Source organism: Akebia trifoliata, chromosome 3 (genome assembly GCF_017979445.1).
Source record: "Akebia trifoliata isolate Shusen 1 chromosome 3, ASM1797944v1, whole genome shotgun sequence".
Taxonomy (NCBI): domain Eukaryota; kingdom Viridiplantae; phylum Streptophyta; class Magnoliopsida; order Ranunculales; family Lardizabalaceae; genus Akebia; species Akebia trifoliata.
The window spans coordinates 54,964,181-54,986,449 of NC_141377.1; the positions used below are offsets into that span (position 1 = coordinate 54,964,181).

The 22,269-nt window shown below is 33.6% G+C and overlaps 2 protein-coding genes across 2 annotated transcripts; both read right to left on the reverse strand.

Annotated features, from left to right (window-relative positions):
* Window positions 1-4,763: 4,763 nt before the first annotated feature.
* On the reverse strand, window positions 4,764-11,919 carry LOC147408076 (small ribosomal subunit protein uS10y-like). The gene is made up of 3 exons (XM_086436931.1): window positions 11,674-11,919; window positions 11,468-11,581; window positions 4,764-5,179 (listed from the first exon to the last, which is right to left on the reverse strand). Exons 1-3 carry the CDS (start codon window positions 11,783-11,785, stop codon window positions 5,037-5,039), a joined length of 369 nt encoding a protein of 122 aa, XP_086293057.1. The 5' UTR covers window positions 11,786-11,919; the 3' UTR covers window positions 4,764-5,036.
* A 4,839-nt stretch (window positions 11,920-16,758) lies between these two features.
* Window positions 16,759-21,073, reverse strand: LOC147408077 (small ribosomal subunit protein uS15-like). Its single transcript, XM_086436932.1, has 5 exons — window positions 20,921-21,073; window positions 20,733-20,805; window positions 20,476-20,614; window positions 20,204-20,390; window positions 16,759-17,020 (listed from the first exon to the last, which is right to left on the reverse strand). Exons 1-5 carry the CDS (start codon window positions 20,941-20,943, stop codon window positions 16,987-16,989), a joined length of 456 nt encoding a protein of 151 aa, XP_086293058.1. The 5' UTR covers window positions 20,944-21,073; the 3' UTR covers window positions 16,759-16,986.
* Window positions 21,074-22,269: the final 1,196 nt, after the last annotated feature.

Consider the following 22,269-nt stretch of genomic DNA (forward strand, 5'->3'; position numbering starts at 1 on the left):
CCATAACTAAAATAATGGTAAAACCCACAATTGTGCTTTATTAGATATATTGGTCTTTTACCTTTTTTTAAGTTAGTTATACACAAGTTTGATGATCGCGTACATCTTTCGTATAGTTTTCTGATGATGGGTGCAACTTCTAGACTTTTGGATCCAAGCATGTTTACTATTTGAAATTAAATCCCCAAGAAACACATCGAGTTCCTTCTATTGATGTTGTTGTCTTTATCATGGGAAGGCACCAATGTAATATTTATCAAAGAGTTTTCAATGCTTGAAGTCAACAAGTATTTTAAGATTGAAAATTAAAAGAAAAGAAAAAGTCCTCACTACATGGCCTATTTATTGAATTACTTCTTGTGAGCAAAAACCTATGGTATAGATTTGAAAGCCAATGTGTGATCCAGATAATATCCACCTCGAGAATTTAATAGTAATTTTATCATATGGTGTTCAAGGAAGGATATGGATGAGGTCAAGTAAATGCGTGATACATGGTCTTCATGTAATGGACATCTACTAAGCTAGTAGTTAGGTGAGGTGATCTTGAGCTTCCATCTAAGCTAGGTAAATGGTCATTCAAATGTTTTAAAATTTAGAGAGAATTTGATAGAGTGAAAGGATTTGATAATAGGGAGAAATAATGTTTTTGTTCCTTCAATCGAGTGTTCTCATATCTTAGAAATGCATCCCCTACCAGCATTTTCCATTAAGGCACCTATAAGGGATTTCTCTCTTGTGACTTCCATACCTTTTGAATATGTCAACCCCTATACTTGATGCCATCACTCTTGGATAGAATGCATGCTTGAGTGAAACAAGAGCTAAGAATTACTTAATGTCAACAAGGCAAATCTTGGTGTAATCAAGACTATGAAGAAGTGCAATATGTATGTTTTGATTTCAACCATGTCTTTTAGATGTAATATTGTGAGACAATCTTCCGAATCCATTGATCAATTATTTTGGCCCATCTCAAGTGGGCCTACGCAAAGGTTCAATCAATTAGCAATCAGTTTGATTTTCATACCTTATGTCTACCAAAGGAAGGGCCATGCATTTTGTGGTCGATGAGCCTAAATCATGTCACATGGAATGTAATTGAGTCAAGGTCAAAAGCTTAGGGAGGAAACTCAAAAAAAAAATATATATTGGGAGTGGCATTATCAAATTTACCACATTATTCATGATGGTAATTGAGAATCACAATATTTTTATTTTTATTTTTTTGATAAAGGGGTGAGTAGGTTTGGTTGGTTTGTTTGTTTCTGTATTTCCTATGTTCTGCTTTTTCTTTGTGGCAAAAAGGTCAACAAAAACCTACTCTCAAGATAATTTGGTGGGTTTGACCAATTAAGTATGGGTAGTATTACAAAATGACAAGAATGCCAGGTTGTTAAACAATGTGAAAAGTTATGGGTAGTTTGGGAATATTAGAGGTGGCTTTTGACTCTGTTGTATTTCTTGTGCAGAATAGATTTCGTGTTTTATATTTGTATATTTTAATTTTTAAGTTTGGAAGAAAAGTGGGGAAATTGAGACACCGTGACACATACTCTCACCCCGTTTTCGAGAAGCCCATCCAACTTTTTCTAATCTCAAACGGCGTTTGTTCCCCAACATCTAACATCTAGCTAGAGAATTGCGAAGGGAAGGATCCATCTCATCCTTTTTTTTCGATGGTTAAGCTGTGATTGAACCCACAACCTCAATGTTGTTTTGCGATGTGCCAAACCTCAGCCCTCCATCTCAGCCAATTAATGTGTAGGGGTGCAAGAGCGAGTCTTTTTCATTTTCACATCACTTAGTTCATATCTTCACATGCTTTGACCTAATCTGACCCACATATGTGGGGCGTGTTGAGTTTAGTTCCACATCAGATACAAATTACCTTGCTCTCTCCTTACAAGATCTTGACCCTCTTTACTCATTGTCAATTGATTTAGAATTGAATCCCCAAATTTATCATACACTGCATCCTATACCCTCAGATCATTGATCGGTTAAGGGGACCTTCAACAAGGGATGGTGCCCCCTACACCTCCACAATAATAATTATTTTTTCAACATATAGCTCTAGGAAAAATACTCTATTGATGATCTTCTCCCTTGATTAAGAGTCTTGTAATTTTCTTGTATCACTCCAATTATAAAATTAAGGCATTTTGGGTTGGGGATAAGATTTTTTTTTTCACCATTACACTAATAAAAATCTTCTTGGAGCCTATATAATAATTGAAGCAATGGTTGGATCAAAAATTTGTCAAATTGGTCAAATTATGGTTTGATCTTGGTTCAATTTTATTTGAAGACTTCAACTATGTATATTGAGTCATGATGGAGTAACATTGAAATGTATATCGTGGGGGAAATTTCTGACACATACTCAATGAAAGCATCTATGATTCTGACATACATCTACGTCAAAAATGTTTTTGACCCCCACAATGTACATTTTAATGTTACTTCAGCATTATCCATATATCTTTCCTGTATTATGATGACACTCTAAAATCAACAATTCACAAATTGAAACGATTTTAATGAAAATAACATTCCTTCTAACTCAAAATCAGAGAGGGGAGAGAGAGTTATACAGAGAAATTTCTTTGAATCAGAAAGAAGAGAAAGAGAGAGAAAAAGGGCGAGAGTGGGAAACCACCCAACCAACTACTAGACAAAACCAAATTCAAATTGGTTGCCACATCAACTCTGAAAACTACCTTGTCGGATTCAAATTCCAAGCTCAAATACTTTTAACTCTAATTAATTTTAAGAACATTAATTTATTTTATTAATTATGTCTATCTTTAAACTTTATTTTCTTGGTTAAGAATGAAATCTTGCTTTTCCATCCAAAATATAAGTAATGAAATTATGTTCATTGGTTTTCTTTTTCTTTTTTTTTGATAAGTAAATTATGTTCTTGATGATTATCTAACTAAAAACTACATAATCTAGATAATGATATTATGTTTATCATCAGTTTTGTATTGACTTCCTACAACACTGTGATCAACACTAAGCTGATGTGGTGGTGTGCACAAAACTAAAGGAAAAGCATCTATGATTTTGGAGTGATTGCGCAAGACCCTGCTTTTCACACTGCACTAATGTGGATGTGCGTGAAAAATCGTAGATGTTTTACTCGTATTCCGAGGAAAAGTATATGATTTTGTACACACATTCAGATCAGTGTAGTGTGAAACTTAATGTCTTGGACAGGCACTTCAGCATTTTTTCCATGATTTTGTGCAGAACGCAGTGCTGTAGGAAGTCAGTTTAATACAGTATTTAACTACGATAAACTTGACTCACTCGACGGACATGGGAGTCGAGTAGATGCACACGCTTATAAAAGCATTTACAATGGATGTGTTAGTGGAGCAGTCGTGTCAGACAGATCCGCTAACCTTATTTTCTTTGAGCACTGACTAGTTAAAGGATGCATTTAGCTTGTCAGAAGTTAAAAATTTAATGAACCATGACTAGCCTTTTAGCTGGCCACATTCTCTAATATATTTGTGAAAAAAAATGTTTTTTAAGTATGGAATAACATGTACTATGGAGATGGGAATAAGTGTGTTTGTTAGCATGTGTAAAAAGTGCTTACATGGCATTTTTTAATATCTGATTTTTAACATCTCCATTGTAGATTTACTCCTATAAGTTGTTTGAACCAGTTTGTCAAGTCAATTCCCGAACTCATCCAAATCAACTCAAAAATATTTTTTTTTTTTGTTGGAATAGAATATAGATTGATCTGAAATCTGATTCAAAACCAATATAACTTTTTGATAAACAAAAAAAATACATATATTTATCATTTGAATTTAATAATTTAGTATAGATTTATTTGACTTGCCCAGATATAAACAAGTTATTTAGTGAACTTAAGTCGATGGACATAGGAGTGGATTCAAGTTTTTGGAGCTTGAAAATGGTAAATAGATAAATGAGAAACAATCTTGAATTCATACATGACAATAAAAAAGAAACAAAGGTGGACTAAAAACTTTCCCACCTTTTACCTTCACTGATTTCAATGTCATTTTTTCAGCATTTCATTGAACAAAATTTCTTGTGATCTTCAGCCATGGCATTCTTTGAAGAGAGAATAATAAACGGCACCTTGTGCCATGAAAAGGATCCCGAGTTTAAACTTTGAAGTCTTATTATGATTAAGAAAAATTGAAAAAAATCTCCACTGAATCTGAAACATTTGGAAAAAAATAGGCAACCCAGAAACCAAATTTTTTTTAATTATTTTGTAGTTTTCAATGATTAAAATACCCATATCTTTCCACCAAAATGGTGGATTCTTGGTCAGTTTCAGATGATGTAGAGAAAACCAATTGGTAAAGATCTGAGTACAGCCCGAATGTCCAATGTATATATTGTTCTGTCCTTCAAAAGCCTGCAGAGTAAGGTGGTGTAAGACATGCAATGGGTTAAGACTTGAGGCATTTTAAGTTCACTAGAAGATCTAGAGATTTTTGGTTCATTGCCCAATGATCCAAAATCCATTAGTATCAAAAGTCTAGGCTGCAATGACATTCCATCATCTTTTCCGTTTGGTGCCTGCAAGAGAATTTAGATGTGTAGCCAGAGAATAGTGACACGTGTTATATTGAGGTACTCTTCATATGGGGGTTCATCTAACACAATCTAAATTTGAGGTAAAAGTTTGGTGGGCAAGCAGAAACAAATCTACATTAGCAACTACTAAATGCCTCGTAAGCTCTGCCATTGAGATCAAAGACTATCACGCAAAATTATGAATGAAAAATGAATCTCTCAAAGTATTAAAAACTATGCTCATAGATCTTTCACTGAGAAGAGATGCATATATAGAGACGCCAACATCTAGCCGTGTAGAAAAGTAAAAAAAAAAAAAGGCAAAAGAAAACAGAGACAAACTCATGGATTCTGGTGGTAGATCTTTCACTCAAAAGAGAGAACGTACTAAAGACAGAAACATCTAGCCGCATAAAAACAGCAAAAATGGAAAAAGAGAACAGAGACACAATGTAGTCTCATGGATCCGCAATAGTAACCTCAACTTCCACACCAGGCTCAATGGTGATGGAGGTAATCTGCTTCACCACTTCAGGGGAGCTAACCAGATCGATCACTCGTTTGTGTACACGGAGCTCAAATCGATCCCAAGTGTTTGTTCCTGCAAATAAAATAATGAGTAAAGAAAGTATCCAACCGGTTCAAAGATCATTCGTTTATTAAGGACAAAGCCATGCCAAGGAAATGTCATAGTCTACATGCATCAACTGTTTTATATCTTATTTTTATTGTTAATGAGTTCAGCAACTCAGTGCTGGTGGGATTTGAACCCAAGTTTCTGGTATCATCACCCAAAGACTTTAGCAGCTAAGCTAGCTGGCACCTGCAACTGTTTTATACGATGATTTTATTTTTATTTTTTATAAGTAATTGTTTTATGATAAGTAACTGTTTTTTTTAATAAGTAACAGTTTTATACATTAATGCCAAAGAATAATGCAAAGAACATTACACATATTGGCAAATTTGTAAAATAATAAACTAGGATACCATCAATGTTCTAATACAATTTAAGGCATCCTCTCTTTGATCCAGCATTCCTTCAACAGATTATTATAGGCAAATAGGTTAACGATTAGTAATTATAGTGGGTGAAGATAGGTGTTGAACCCAGGTTGTGGTATCAAATTTCACGGATCTTACTAACTTAGAGCATCTACAATGGACATGTTAGTGGATTTGTTTGCGTCAAACCCACTAACTTTACTTGCTTTATGTGCTCCAACTGACTGGCTAAAGGATGTGCTTAGCATGTCATACATTAAAAATCCAGTTAAGAACATCTTCAATGGAGATGTTAAAAGGTGTCACGTAGGCACCTTTAACAGGTGTTAACAAACAAACTTGTTCACATCTTCAATGTACATGTTAAATTTTAAGTCTAACATTTCTTTTCTTTTTTTAATATCAGTTGAATTGAAAATTGATGGAGTTTAACATGTTGAAGTGGCTAACTAAAAGGCTAGCCACAGTTACCTCGATTTTTAACGTGTGACATACTAAACACATCCTCTTGCTAGTCCATTGGAGCACATAAAGCAAGTAAAGTTAGTAGATCTGACACAAATAGACCCACTAACACGTCCATTGTAGATGCTTTAACTGTGGCTAGTCTTTCTTTTAGCTAAGGCTAGCAACGGATTGGTTTGGTACCAGATTAGTATCATACCATTGCCGATCCGAAAAATTTACCCTATAAACCAAATCCGATCCGATCGGATCAATAAATCCCACAAGCAAATATGATCCGACTAAGTTTTCCTAGAACCCAAATCCAATTTGATCCGAACCAAATTAATTGAGAAAGTAAGATTTTTCCATCTTTCCATCAACATTGATCGGGGAAAGAGAGAGAGAGGAGAAAATAGATGAACAATAGGGATGACTAAACAGAAGAGATTCCATCGACATTGAACAATAGTCAACTCATATGGTTGAGTTTAAGAACTATGTCAGATTCAAATTAGAGAGAGAGGGAGGTACCTCGGTCAGCATTGAAGTTGAGATCCTTCGTGATTCTCTATGGAGAGAAAAGGAGATAGGTAGATGGCTGCCTTGCTTGTGTCAGCGTTACAGTCGGTGGTGTGTTGTTGCCAACTCTTCAAGTCTTAAACTAAACTCTAAAATCCTAAATTTTGAAGGTATAACCTCCTTCAAATCCTAAATTCTAAAATCCTTTAATTCTAAAACAAAAAGAGGGGACTGAGTTTTGTTGATTCTGAAACAGAGAGAGAGAGGTGGGTTTTGTTGATTCTGAGAAAGGGATAAAGAGGGCTGGGTGTGGATTTTGTTTAAAAGGGAAATGAGGTTTTCTTCATAGAGGAGACAAGTGAGTTATGTATATTTAAAGAGTGTAAAAATCGGATCGGATTTTTTGCAACTTGGATTAGTGTTGATCCGAAACCGATCTGAAATTTATCGAAACTTTTAAACTGTAATTTGAATCTGATCTAAACCTCCAAAATTTTAATCAAAATCCAATTTTTTCGGATCAGATAAAAATCGAATCATTACCAACCCTACTTTAGCTAGCCATGTCAACATGTTAAACTCCATCAATTTTCAATTCAATTGATATTTTTTTAAAAATAAATGTTATGTTAGCAACTAGTACATAAAAAAGGATATTTTTCATAAAAATAAAGGCAAGAGTTGATCAGCACCCGTAGATCAATTTGCATGTCCCAATCAGTGGTGCCACAAGAATGCCGATACTTTCTTTCCTGATATTCTGGCTTTAGTTACTGCTACTAATGCAAAAACTTGGTCATCTTCCAAGACATAGAGCTCCCCATGCTTCCTCCCTCTAGCACTTAAAATGTAACATGTACATTGGAGATGAGAACAAGTTTGTTTGCTAACATGTGTTAAAGGTGCCAACCACTAACACGTCCATTGTAGATGTTCTGACTATGACTAGCGTTTCAGCTAGCCTCGTTAGCATGTTAAACTCTATCAATTCTCAATTCAACTGATATTTTTTTTAAAAGAAATATTAGACTTAAAATTTAACAAGTACATTGGAGATGAAAACAAGTTTGTTTGTTAGCATATGTTAAAGGTGTCATCCACTAACACGTCCATTGTCGATAATGTACTATAGCTAACTTTTAAGCTAGTCATGTCAACATGCTAAACTCCATCAATTCTCAATTCAACTGATATTTTTGAAAAAAAAAATTGTAGAATTAAAATTTAATATGTACATGGGAGATGAGAACATGTTTGTTTGTTAGCATGCGTTAAAAGTGTCACCCACTAGCACATCCATTGTAGATGCTCTAACTATAGTTAGCCATGTCAGCATGTTAAACTCCATCAATTCTCAATTCAATTGATATTTTTGACAAAATAAATGTTATGACTTAAAATTTAACATGTACCTTGGAGATGAGAACAAGTTTGCTTGTTAGCATGTGTTAAAGGTGCCACTCACTAACACGTTCATTGTAGATGCTTTAATGGCTAGCCTTTTAGCTAGTCACGTCAGTATATTAAACTCTATCATTTCTTAATTTAACTAATATTTTTGAAAAAAGAAATGTAAGACTTAAAATTTAACATGTACATTGAAGATGAGGGCTAGCCTTTTAGCTAGTCACATCAACATGTTAAACTCCCTCAATTTTTAAGTCAACTGGTATTTTTGAAAAAAGAAACGTTAAGACTTTAAATTTAACATGTATATTGAAGATGAAAACAAGTTTGTATGTTTGTTAACATGTGTTAAAGGTGCCTACGTGACACCTTTTAACATCTCCATTGAAGATGATCTTAGCAAGCTAATACCATCAACAATTGAGGGATTGAATGATTCATTTTTTGGGAAATGGGATTTGCAGGTGAATGATTGTACATTTTCATAGGAAAATTATTTTTCCCAAGAAAACAATTGTTATGCCAAGGTTCTTTTTTACTTTTTTGCTCTAATTTCCTTTGGGGGTCACCTCGGCCTCCCTCTTCTTGTTTTGCTGCTTTCCTAACTAAATATTTCTGTACTTGTAAAAAAAAATTGTTATGCCTAGGTAGGAAAATAGTCTATGGTCTAGCCCTAAGAAAAATGATTTTCTCATCAAAGTGGAAAATCCTAGTGTTGTTCTCTCTTTGACAAATACGCTCATCTCAAGAGCATTTTCCCAAAATAATATTTTACTAAGAAAACATTCTCATAATTACCCACATGCGCGTTACTTTTTTTATAGATCACACACACAATACTTGTCAATCCTTTAATCAAAGACATAAAACTAAGCAAGAATTCCCTTCCATGTACACACAAGGTGTACATAAAAGAAGATAGCATTACCAAAGAATTGTGGTGACCCAGGCACTCCAACAAAATTCTCCGAAAATTAGAAGAAAAAAAATCGGTAAATAATGGGTTGCCCGATTAATTTACTGAATTAATCAATGATTCATGGAACTAATCGGTGATTCTCCATATTCATCAAATAATCAAATGAATCAAAAAAACAAAACAAAAAATGTTCCTTTTTTTCTGATCGACTGAATCAGCCTTGACATCTACCTCTCTCCATCTCGCAAAACCTTAACATTATACACCTATTTTATTGCTTTAAAACATCATTTTTATAGTCCCAATTTTTTTTCGATTTTTTGTTTTTTTTAACTTTCTTGTATTAAAACGAATTGAACCCTCCTCCTCCCCACACGCCCCATACAATTGTCAAGTTTTTCAAAATGGACTCCACGTATAATTTGTTCAAATTTAGCATAGAGCCCAAGGTGCAATTTGTCCAATGAGAACATGACAGAGGGCCTACTGGTAGAGTTTCCCATTAGGGAGAACTTGATGGATCAGCCATCCATTAAAAAGTGGTGGAATGAAAGGTATGAGATGTAAATAGGAAATTCCAATATTATTAAAAGAGAGAGAGAGAGAGAGATGAAGGATTATAAACTACCAACAAATTGGGCTAAAAGAATTCTCTTTTTGAATAGAAAAGAAAAACTGTTCAAGAACACCAAAAACAATAGCAAATACAAAATGAAGGACATTGGATATTATAAGCTGAGTGCTACAGTGTCAATCTTACCAAAGCAATAAGATGATGGGAGCATGGAAGTAACTGGCAGAAGAATAACCTAAAAAAAATGCTTGTTGTACTCTCCAAATGGAATGTGAAACTCTAAAGGAGAGTCTAAAAGTGGAAGATTGAGGCATAATTTTGAAAAATGCTTACCTAACAAATCCTACTTATGTCAAATGGGTGGCACTTTAAGGAGTTCATGTGCATAGTATTAGATGGCAGGTATAATAAAAAGTAATAATAAAATCAATGATTTTAATCAATTCTATTCACTAAATTGCACCATTTACAATGGTACTACGACTTTGTTATACATGGTAACATGGATAAAACAAAAAAACAAAAGATCAACAAGGTGCTACCACAATTAAAATAAAAAACACAAACTATAAGAACAAGATATGTTAGTAACTAGGAGAGAAACATGAGCAAGGCTATAGATTGTTAATGCCTAAAGGTCACCCCAATAGGGCGTAGTACACTCAATATTATCCTTCGGATAGATGGCCCACTGCTTCAAATGAAGAATACTTAAGAGGAGAACTCTAAAACACAACTAAGAAAATGCTTTAGCAATTTTCTTATGTCAATGATGGAACTATTGAGAGGTTTTTATAGAGTTTTGAGGGTATAACAAAGGTCGTTAAGAGGCGATACAAAAAGTCATGACAAGTGTAACTCATCATGGAGATGGAAAGACTTATTAAAGGACTTATAATGGGATAACTTGTCATGGGTATTTGAAAAGACTCATCAAAATGAAAACTCCATTATGGTTGAAGCTTCACATTTATTCTACATAATAATTGGAAGATCCATAAGGTGAGAGCTGAGAATTAATTTTGGCCCTTAGATCTAGATGCACCATCATCTCTAAATCTCGACCATATATCTTTATCATTTCTTTTGGCCCTTAGATCAAGGGGAAAAAAAATATTTGCCAAGATAAAACCCAGTAGGTCCTTGTGGCCATCAAGGACTTACAATATAAACAAAAACAAGACTATGAAAACCTTAGAAGAAATTCAAGCATGAGCACACTTAGTTTATGACTAATAACAGAAGAAGGCATCCCATGTGAGCCTTTTGCAACTGATTACAATCCAAGCCTCACTAAGTCCAATTGATCCATGCTAATTTATCTCTTTGTTGTAGTCCATGTTTGACCAATCGAAACATAGGAAAGATCAAATAAACCAATCACTAATCCAATGGGTTCCAGATATCTCCTAAGGGCAAGTTTAGACATGCATCCATCACATGCCCACTCTATAGGAGTATAGGGGGATTTCTCTCATACCACATGCATGGAAAGAAAGTTCTATCATTTCGCTCTTAAATTACGGCTATCATGCTTGCATGCAATGAAGGTCACTATCTTTGAGATTTTAGGCTCATGTCCACGCAAGCCTTTGAACCTTCACACATGAGGTCACATGCCTCATGCCTAAATCTAAACCTCAATAAGGACTAACCCATAAACCCAAAAATGTGGTGTTTTAGGCCACATGCCTTATGGACCCGATCTATCTGGGTTTTAGGACTTATGATGTTGTTCTAGCTCTCAAGTCGCAAGCCATACCAATTGTCCATGGGGAACTAAGATACAAATAAATGTACATCACCATGAGAAAACACAATACAAGGAGTCAATGGAGAGTAGTACTAAGGCCTCAATGACCACAAAATTCCAACAGTTCAAAGGTTCAATCCAAGAGCTTATTTTTCATGGTTCTTTTGTGATTGCAGATTTCAACGACGAACAAAGGTATCACTACGACACTACCACCATGAATTCGCATCAACTAGAAATAGAGATAGAAAAAGAGAATGGATACCTTCACCACAAGGGGATTTCCTGGTAGTGATGTTGAGAACCTTAGTTGGCATCCTCACAGGTCCCTTCACTTTCAGCTGCTTGTCCTTTCCACCTCGAACCAGATCTGCACATACTGTTGTAACAAAACAAACAAATCACAGTTTGCATCTCTGAATCTGATCGAAAACATTAAGAAATTATATAAATAAATAAATAAATATAGACCTTTTTCGAGATTCTTGACGCTCTTGGAGGAGAGGGTAATCCTAATGCGGTGCAAAGTTTCTTGGGTTTCTTCAAACCCAGGCTTTGTAGGCTTCATCCCTGCGTACGCCATATGCTCGATTTTGATTTTGATTTTGTGTGCCGAGACCCGCACAGTGACAACTGAGAGAGAACTATAAAAAAGAAGGGAGAGACGGAGATGAAAGAGTTCTCTATCTCTTCATGAATGAAATTCATACAACACGGAAGTGAAGCTAGGGCGGTAGGGTTTAGTGACGGCTAGTTTTAGAGGGACCCCAATTATTACTAGCGTATCACACCATTGTAAAAAAAAAAAAACAATTGTCAAACTTACGGTGAGGAATGAACTGATTTTTTATGAGAATGATCCTTACGGTGAGGAGATCATCTCACAAAATTCAGCTCATTCTGAAATTTCTAATCCCATTAAAACAAGTTGAAAAATCATAAATTCTCATTTTTTTTATTTTATTTTTTGTAAATAACTATTAATGGGATTAAAAGTAGGGGTGTCAATGGATAGCCAAAATCCAAATTCGAATTCAAATTCAAATTCAAAAAATCGAATATTATCCGAAATTTTTGAATATCAGATTCGAATTCGGATGTTAATTTAACATTCGAATGAGTTTCGGATATAAATTTGGATGTTACGAAATCCAATTCGATAATATCCGCTCTGATTCTAAAGACATGTATTACGTATTCATATTGCATAACAAAATATATATATATATATATATAGGGAAATGTTCAGCACCCCTAAGTTTTTTACCACACACTTTAACAAACGTTTTTTGTCCTACATGGGTTAGAAGTTTTGGAATGGGCTGATTTTTGGGGGAGGATGATCTCTATGATTAGAAGATCATCCTCCCCAAAAAATCAGCCCATTCCTGAAATGTTTAGCCCCATGTTTTACAAGTTGAAAAATCGTGGACCGTCCATTTTTTGTAAACCATTTTTTGATGGGGTTAAGAATTTTGGAATGAGCTGATTTTTGGTGAGGATGATCTCCTCACCATAGAGATCATCATCACCAAAAATCAGCCCATTCCAAAACTTCTAACCCATGTAGGACAAAAAACGTTTGTTAAAGTGTGTGGTAAAACTTAGGGTGTTGAACGGGACCCATATTAGATTATATTATATATATATATATATATAAATATATATATATATATATAATATATAATTATATATATATTGTTATTTCGTGTTTTCGTGTATTCAAGTTTCACAACGAAACTAAAGTTCAAATGTTATCTTCTCAACCCATAACACAGAATTAGCAAAACGCAGAACCAGCAAATGGGTTTTAGCTATGCAAGCTCCCACTAGCCACCCTCTTCTCCGACCGACGAATATCAAAGTAGGTATTTCCTCCCTCTCTCTCTCTCTCTCTCAAAATAAAATTAAAACCCTCTTTTTTTTATTGTGCGAGCTCCATAACGGTATAATCACAATCTTCTCCAGCCGACGAGCATCAGGTAGATGAATCGACGTCGGAATCTCTTTCTCTTTCTCTCTTTCTCTCTTTTTCAAAAGCTCAACGACATCGTCAAGTTAGGATTTTTTTTTTTTTCGGATAAATTTTGGATATTTTAAATAGTAAATAATTTCGGATAATTTTCGAATAGTAAATTTCGAATTCGAATCGGATATCTGATAATTTATTCGGATACGAATTCGAATATTTGCTACTGGTATCCGATCGGATTCGAATTCGAATTCGGATATCACTAAAAAAATTCGGATTCGAATATAGCAATATCCGATCAGATATGTATCCGTTGACAGGCCTAGTTAGAAGTTTTGTATTGGGTTGATCTCATCTCATAAAAAAATCAAGACATTCCAAAACTTTTAAATTGTATAAGACAAAATCTTTGGCTATGGTGCAGAGTGCCCTTAGTAATAATTAATGGTGCATATAACCCTGCACTTTAGTGAAAAAGACACAATTTGCTTAAAGAGGGTTGTTATTGGCACCCCCAACACCCTAACTTTTACTCATTACATTGAAATTAAAATTAGTGAAAATAATTGAATGATTGAGAACAAGTAAAAGTTGGGATGCTAATAGAAAAGCTCTGTCTTTCTTTTTTGGCTATATTTCTATTTCTTAGATTTAAGATTTTATATTAGTCTAATTATAATTGTAAAAAACTATTGAAATTATTTGAATAAGTGTTATAATGTTATGTAATGTTGAGATTATAATTTGAAGAGTGTGTTTTAATGTTTAATTGGAGGGTGATAAATAATTTAAGAAAGTAGGGTATACTAAGTAAAAAAATTGGGGTGTCAATAGCAGCTCTCTTTGTATAACCTAGAAGGCATATGAAACTGGAGTACAATACTTGAAATGCCTCCTTCAAAAAACTCAAATTACTAAATCAAAATTTAAATCATTTACCAAAAGGTGACTTTCACTCAAGAGGATGTTATTAAAAAATTAAAGAAATAATAATAATAATAATAATAATAATACTTGGCAATCTTTAAGCTTTTGACGGACACAACGAATCATATTAATGGATGGCATTATATTATTAAACGTGATTATTAGATAAGATAATTTCGAGGTACTCAAATCTTAAATGGTACCATCTACATTTTTTGTCAATCATCCCATTTTAGGATGTTAATGTGTATCCATTTAATCAACAACTAAATTGAAATCAGAGTAAAAAAAGCTTTTGATTTTGAAACTACCTTTTAAACCTGATTAGAGTTGAACATAAAAGAAAATGAATTGATAGGATCAATGAATCTTTTTAATTTTAATTTTTTTTTTAAATTCCCTTTTTTATATTGTTCATGGTTGAAGGTTTTCCTTTTAAAGTTAAAAATATTACATTTTTTATACATGGTTTTTAAACTTCTTTTAAAAGTTAACTTATTGTAAAAGAAAATAAATTTTAATTTTTTGGGAAAAACATTAGCGCACTTCTTTAGGAAACAAATAATGCGTTGTTTTCTTGAAACAGAAATTTTTTGCAATGATTACTAGAAGACATTTTCTCACATTTTATAATTAAAATGTGACTTGCACGTGTAAAAGATGAAATTCTACCATGATGCGCGTTTTGTATCTCATTTATGTTATGAGAATTGGAACTAATGGGGATCTGCAATTCTAATTTCAATCCCATTTATTTTAGATATAAATGGACAAGAACTAAAACTAGAAAATATGATTGTTCTGAGTCTAGCTATCGAGTTAGAACAAATTGCAAATCTTTTGGTACTCCTATCTAGGGCTGCAACTTGGTAGGGCAAAATCTGAAATCGCTGGGTTGAACCCAACCTTGGGTCAGGTCTAGGCATAATTAACTTGAGTTCAGCCTCAACAACAACAAAAATTTCCTGATTCAAATTAGATTGTACGCAGGTATTGGTGTCGACCAATCCGATTTGCCCAAACCTAAACTTAATATGATTATAATTTAAAAATATTTTTTATTTTGATTCTTTCACACTCATAATTTAAATATGTATGCTTTTATTTATTTATATATCAAAACTAACATGTAATTATTTTCATTAGATAATAATTGATTTGTTCTGAATGCTTTATTTTAAACGTAATTCTATATTATCATATAATAATTATATTATAACTTTAAATATTTTTCTTTTATTAAAAATTACAATTATTAATAAAAACAATTATTTTAATTAATCTTATTATCCTTCTCTCTGTAAAAACTTTTGAAACACATTTTTTAAAAAAATAATTGTAAATTTTTAGTTTTTCAATCTTTGTATAAACCCTTACCAATACTAAATTACCTTGTATTAATGAGAAATGCATTAACTTGACTTGGTTAAGGTTAGGATTGAGCATTTCATTCGGGTGAGCAAGAGCACAGGTTAGTATTTGTCAAGCTTGGGTTGGGAGCAGGGTTGGCCCAAGCTGCAGCCCTACTCCATCCCATTCCTCAACAAACAATCAAAAAATTACTGATATTATACTAGATATCTATAAACAAATGATAAAAATTTCAACATATCCTAAGTTCTTTTTTTAAGAAATCTAATTTTAAAATTATTTATAGTTATAAAAAAAATTATATTACTTTCAAATAATATATTAGAAATATAATATTCTTTTTTACTTCCAACATATCTAATATTCTTTTTTTTTTCAACATTAATATTACATGCTACATGAATGTATACCAACTTTCCTTTTTATAAAGTTATTTCAAAATAATGATTATGGTAATTATAAAAGTTAAAATTACTTTCAAATAATATTTGAGAAACAGTAACACTTTAGATAGTAAGATTTAGAAAACTTCCACCTAACTCCCAAATTTAAAATTAAAATTCAAAGACGACCAATAATTTATTTCCCAAAGTTGATAGAATTTTACCCTCTACCAACCCCTGAAGCATTGGGTCATGGTTTTGGATGCCACAAGTTGAGACAAGAACCCCATTTTAGTAAGGATGAAATCCTTACCAATTCTTACTAATACCACCCCATGATGCGTGCTAATTCTTTGGTGATTTACATATGAATTGGAGTGGTTTGGCAATAGAATATCTCTAAAAAAATAAGAAACTATTACTTTTGTTTTCCTTTAAAAACATGAAACAATAACCTCTTAACTCGATTGAATTTCTAAACCAACACCTGCATTTCCAAGTTGATTCAATAAGTATACTGTTTCATTTATGAATCATACATGAATTACTTGAATTAAACAAAAACCAATAAAAAAGGATACCAAGACCTTTAAACATTTGTTGGAGTTTTGAACTCAAAACAACTCTTGTATTGTAATTTTACCAATCTTCGTCTTTGTAGCCTTATTTTTAAACCAACTGTTAAATCACATAAATGTATGTTCCAAATCAAATTTGAATTTATCCAAGCAATTTCATTAGTTCAAAGGGCCATCTCCTCAGCAATGTTGAAACAAAACCAATATATTGCCAACTAAAATCACTCTAAACCAGGTACAAAGCAAGCCAAAACCTGATGTTAACAAGTTGATTTGAAGAATTTGGTTTAGTTGTACACATTTAAAAACTTCCAGATAACGGGTGTACCTTTAAAATTCAACAATAATACTTGCTCCAAGAGATCATAAACGGAATTCGTACAAGAGTTTCAAGTTAAACATTAAGATGTACTCTTTTTAAAAAATTCCCTAAAAAACTCTCTACTTTCACTACACAAAATTTTAACTGAAAAGTAAGAAAAATACCAGTGTGTGCTAGGATACATCCATACCTTTGGATAAACCCAAAATCACACCAACAAACATACAAGCCCTAAGCCACAAGAGTGCTGGCAGTCGTGGACTCGCTGCATAAGAAAAAGGTAACAGCTTTAGCAAAGATATGAAAAACTATTAAAGACATGGCAAGTATATAAACAATCAAAGAAACTCAATGAAAATACAAAAGATGATTGTGCAGACATAATAGAATGAGATCACTACAAATATCATGAATTTATCACAGAACAAATGCTCTTTTTTAAAAGAAATTATTTAATAAAAAAAAAGTACCAACAGAGATGAGAATTTCATAAAATAATCAAAGACTAGCCCAAATTTTGGGGCTGTTTGCTCTGTTCATTACTGCCTTTTTAACCTTAAAACAACACAGTGAAAAAGACGTTGTGGCAACAAGAAAGTTATGGTGAGATCTCTTTTTTAATATAAAAAATACTAGGCTATGACTTGGGTCATTATACAATGTATAAGAGCATTCAAATGCCATAGCAACAAGTGCCCCAAATCTCTCTTTGACAAAATAAAGCAAGGGATGTAAATCCAGCTGTGCCAGGATTTGGGTTGTGCAAAATAGTATCAGACTGGGTTTTGGGCCAGCCCAGTATAAAATACCAAATACTGAAACACGGTTCTAACCTATAGCAGCCTTTGGGCAAGATCAATTTTTTTATAAAAAGAGTTTTAAAAAAGGAAAAAAATTTCAAAATAAATAATTAACACAACATTTTAGTTTTTTCACCTGGGAAACACCTTTTACAGTAAAAAATGGTAAATGAGTTTCAAAGTCCATCCATTTACAATATTCTGATCATACAATACAAGCCACAAAGCTAACAAATTTTGATCAAACACCACAGCCATCAGATGAGAAGATTGCAATAAAATATGAGTGAGATGAAATTAGTAGACAAATCAGGACTTGATTGAATCAGTCATCGGTGGATATACACATCTCTACGATTGTCTGGCCGCTGCCAATCATTCCATTGGCTTTCTTTGTATGCACCAGTGGTTTGACAAGAGGAATTAAGGGAAAAACCCATCTCCTCTCCTCTCTATCTATAATCCAACAAATGCAAAATTACTTATTATTTTTATAAAAAAAAAAAAAGAGAAAGAGATCGAGAGAGAAAGAAAAAAGAAAATGAGAATTCCATGTTATGGACCTGGCTCATATCAAGTGTAAATTTTTGGATCTCTGTCAAGGTGGGAAACCCATCAACATAAGAAGAATATCAAATAAAAAAGATGCCTAAGCCTTTAGTGTAAATTTTACACTGAGACGGCACCTTCTCCTTCTACTTCTTCAAAATCAAAGGGTCCATGAAACCCCACTCGAGCCCTCTCTCTTTCTAATCCTAGCCAATAACGGATCTATCTACTTGGTAAAGATTCAAAACAACAAAGATATGAGAATACGCTGAACCAATTAGAAGAAAAAAAGAGATTTAAGAAACTTGAAAAAAACAAAAAGAGAGATTTAAGAAACTTTGAAGGTTTTGTCTGCAATGTCAGGATGGAGATTTAAAATCAGGGCCAGACCAGACTCAGGACTGGCTTGTGCAAGTTTAGCAGGTTTTTTCTCGTCGAGCTCAGGTCGACTATCAGGCTTGCAAGCTTCTTTTACACCTCTACATACAGACTGAAAACCCAACTAAGAAAGATACTAATCTGTCAACAACCCCATCTCATCTCCTAATTACTACAATCATAAAATAGATCCACACCCATAACCATTTAAACTCAACTAAAGAAGTGAATAAAAGCTTTAAAAAAAAAATTACATATCTTAGAAAAAGTATAACAAAGGTTAAAATAACATGTAAGAGCCAGACATTAATAATTAGGATAAAATAACCAAGCTCTAAAGGTTCCAAATACTACCAATTTGATTGATATCATCCATGCATATATAAGGAAATCCCACACAATAGCTAGAAGTTTTAATTCTGGGAAAGTAAGCTAGCTTGAAAAATGGGTTAGAAGTTTTGGTCCTCAATGTTAGGTGGTTAGAGGCCAACAAAAAGTAGCTACGTTGGACAATGTTGTGAAGAGGGGAATCATTTTGGTAAATTTTTGTGGCCTTCGTAAGTGGGATGGCGAGTCTACGGACCATCTACTTCTTCATTGCAAGATGACTTCTGTGATTTGGTGGCATGTCTTGGGCCTTTTTGGAGTTTCTTGGTGTGCTCCGAAGAGTTTTTGCGATTTAGTTGCTGGGTGGTTAGCCTTTGGAGTTGGTTTCTCGGCCTTCAAGAGAAAACTTTGGAGTTTGATACCATTCGCGATTTGTTGAGAGCTTTGGAAAGAGATAAACCTTAAGACTTTCGAGGGAAAGGAGACTTCCTTGCAAGGAATTTTGTTCTCAATCTTGGGACCTGTTTTTCTTTGGAGCAAGGTTTTCCAAGAATTGAATGGGGTTCTTTGAAGATTTTGTAACAAAATGGAGTTGGGTGTATAGCATTGAAGTGTAATTTGGGGGTTTTCTTTCTTTTTCATTCGTTTCTTTTTTCTTTTTCTTTTTTTGTACCTTTTCATGGCCACCTCAACCATGTTTCATTCAATAAAGATCTTTGACTTATAATATATATATATATATATATATATATATATATATATATATATATATATATATATATATATATATATATGTTTATGTAATTTTCTATGTGATTCATTAAATCAAGTGGTTAGGAGTTAATTAAGGTTTGCTACCTTCTGTTGTCTTTACATCACATCATGCATAAATAAATAGAGGCACATAAAAAACCCAACTGAAACTAAATTGATCAGATTCTTTGCAAACCTGAAAATGTGGTTTCTTTCCCACTGACCATTGGCTTGTGATCCAATGGAATACACCATCTCCCATAGACAAATCCATAAGAGGATACATGTCAACAAAGTTCTTTAACTTGACCATAGTTATATTTTTGCAAATCACTACGTCCATTTTCCATCTCAACAAGTATTTGACTACCACTTTTTTCTCTACTTCCTAACCCCCTCACTTTCCAAGATCACATTTTTAGTTACATAATTCTTCAAAATATTTACTAACCTTCGCTTCATCACTCCACTAGTCCCCATTAGTGAAAGAACCTATTAGATGAATCTTTAAAATCATACCAATGATAAATGTTTCCAACGAAACAAAGAGATTAAATCTCAAACCCATAGCTATAAAAAAATACAACTGTCATCCAAATCGAAAAAAAACTAAAGAATATTAGGTGGGCAGAGAGACTCACTATTTCCAGACAGGTGGGAGCTTCTTGGTCCTCTTATAGTAGCGAGCAAGTCGGTGAATCCTGCTCTCAACCAAAATCAACCTAAATTTAGAGTCTTTATCCTTCCTGCTCTTTTCCAAATGCTTTCGGATCGCAACAGCCTTCTTAATTAGATGATAAAGATCCTCCGGAATTTCAGGAGCAAGCCCTAACAATCAAAATTCAAATTCTCAAAGATCAAATCCCACATTTTTTAATCATCGAAATCAAATTAAGGAAAAAAAAAAACTCACCATGGGCCTTAAGAATACGTAAGGTCTTGCTCCCAGTCACGCTCTTGACCTGAGCAATTCCATGAGAATCACGAAGAATGACACCAATCTGGGATGGCGTCAAACCCTTCTTTGCAAATTTGCAGATGTTCTCCTCAACCTGAAACGAAATTGACACAAATGATGGTGAGATTGAACAGTTAGGGTTTCATACCGGAGAGATGATGTTGGTTATGGAGATTGAGAAGAAGGGATTCGAGTATTAAGGGTTTGCTTACGTCTTGAGAGGAGATCTTGAGCCAACTAGGCGGAGTTCTCTTGTACGGTAAGGCCGAAGCGGAAATACCCTTACTATAAAAGGAGAAAAAAACAGAGAAAAATGGAGGATTAGAGAGAGGGATGGATCGAATTGAGACGAATCACCATTAAAACTGCAAATCAAACAGAAAACCTATAATCAACTTACCCTCGTGAGTGCATGCGTCCCATAGTGATCGACTGTGGAAGACTCGACCAAAAACCCCTAGCTTTCAACTCTGAACTCTCTCTCTCTCTCTCGACCAGAAGTAAAAAAAAAAAACCCCAGACTAGCTACTTATATCTAGGGTTTGTGGTTTCGTTAAGGAGTGCGTTCCCCTTTACGACGGTATCGTCGGTGGATCAGATTTGGATCGGGTTAAGATCTAATAAGTAAGTAATTTAATAGACCCGGACCTTATCCGGACTCGTTCAAGGGTCAAGACATCAAGTGTGGATCCGATCTGATGTGATATGCATTATTGCAGATTCGATCCAAAAATCAATATTTTTCAGACCTAATCCAACTTATTCCATTCAATCAAAGTATATATATATATAGGGTCAGGTTCAAGGGCCATATGAGAAAACATATGTAAAAACTTTCGTTTTTAATAAAATTTTAAAATATGGGTTAGAAATTTTGGATTGAGTTGATTTTTTGTGAGGATGATCTCTATGATGGGAAGATCACCCAAAAAAAAAAAAAAAATCAGCCCAATCTGAAACTTCTAACCCCATTAAAAGTGATTTAGAATGTGGACCATCGATTTTTTACCAATTTTTACCACTAATTTGTAAATCACTTTTGAGGGATTTAGAAGATTCTGATTGAGCTGATTTTTTGTGAGGATGATCTTTTCATTATAGTGACCATCCTTACAAAAAATCAGCTCAATCCAAAACCTCTAACTCTTATTTTGAAAAACGAAAGTTTTTTCATATGTTTTCTCATATGGCCCTTGAACCGCCCCCATATATATATATATATATATATATATGGATAGCGTTCAATGGCAAAAATTTTAGCAAACATTTTTCAAAACATAAGTTAGAGGTTTTGGAATGGGCTGATTTTTGGTGAGGATGATCTCTACGGTGAGGAGATCATCATCACCAAAAATCAGCCCATTCCAAAACCTCTAACCCATGTTTTGAAAAATGTTTTGCCAAAATGTTTGTTGCTGAACGGGACTCATATATATATATATATATATAGGTTAAAAGTTTTCTTATATAAGTTAAAAATTTTGAATTTGGCTAAATTATTTTTGTAAGGATGATCTCTATAGTGAGGAGATTATCCTCGCAAAATAAAAATTAGCCCATTCTGAACTTTTAACCCCATCAAAATTGATTTACAAACTAATAGTAAACATCAATGATCCACTATTTTACAACTTATAAGCCACTTTTTATGAGATTAGAAGTTTCAGATTGAACTGATTTTTTGTGAGGCTGATCTCCTCACCATAGAGATCATCTTCACACAAAAAATTAGTCAAATCCGAAACTTTT

Coding starts and splice junctions, on each gene's coding strand:
- LOC147408076 (XM_086436931.1), bottom strand. CDS start 11,785: ATGGCGTACGCAGGGATGAAGCCTACAAAGCCTGGGTTTGAAGAAACC. Junction 11,582..11,673: donor CGTCAAGAATCTCGAAAAAG/GTCTATATTTAT, acceptor TTGTTACAACAG/TATGTGCAGATCTGGTTCGA. Junction 5,180..11,467: donor GAAATCCCCTTGTGGTGAAG/GTATCCATTCTC, acceptor TTTTATTTGCAG/GAACAAACACTTGGGATCGA.
- LOC147408077 (XM_086436932.1), bottom strand. CDS start 20,943: ATGGGACGCATGCACTCACGAGG. Junction 20,806..20,920: donor GGACGCATGCACTCACGAGG/GTAAGTTGATTA, acceptor CTCCTTTTATAG/TAAGGGTATTTCCGCTTCGG. Junction 17,021..20,203: donor CTCCCACCTGTCTGGAAATA/GTGAGTCTCTCT, acceptor TTTCTTATGCAG/CGAGTCCACGACTGCCAGCA.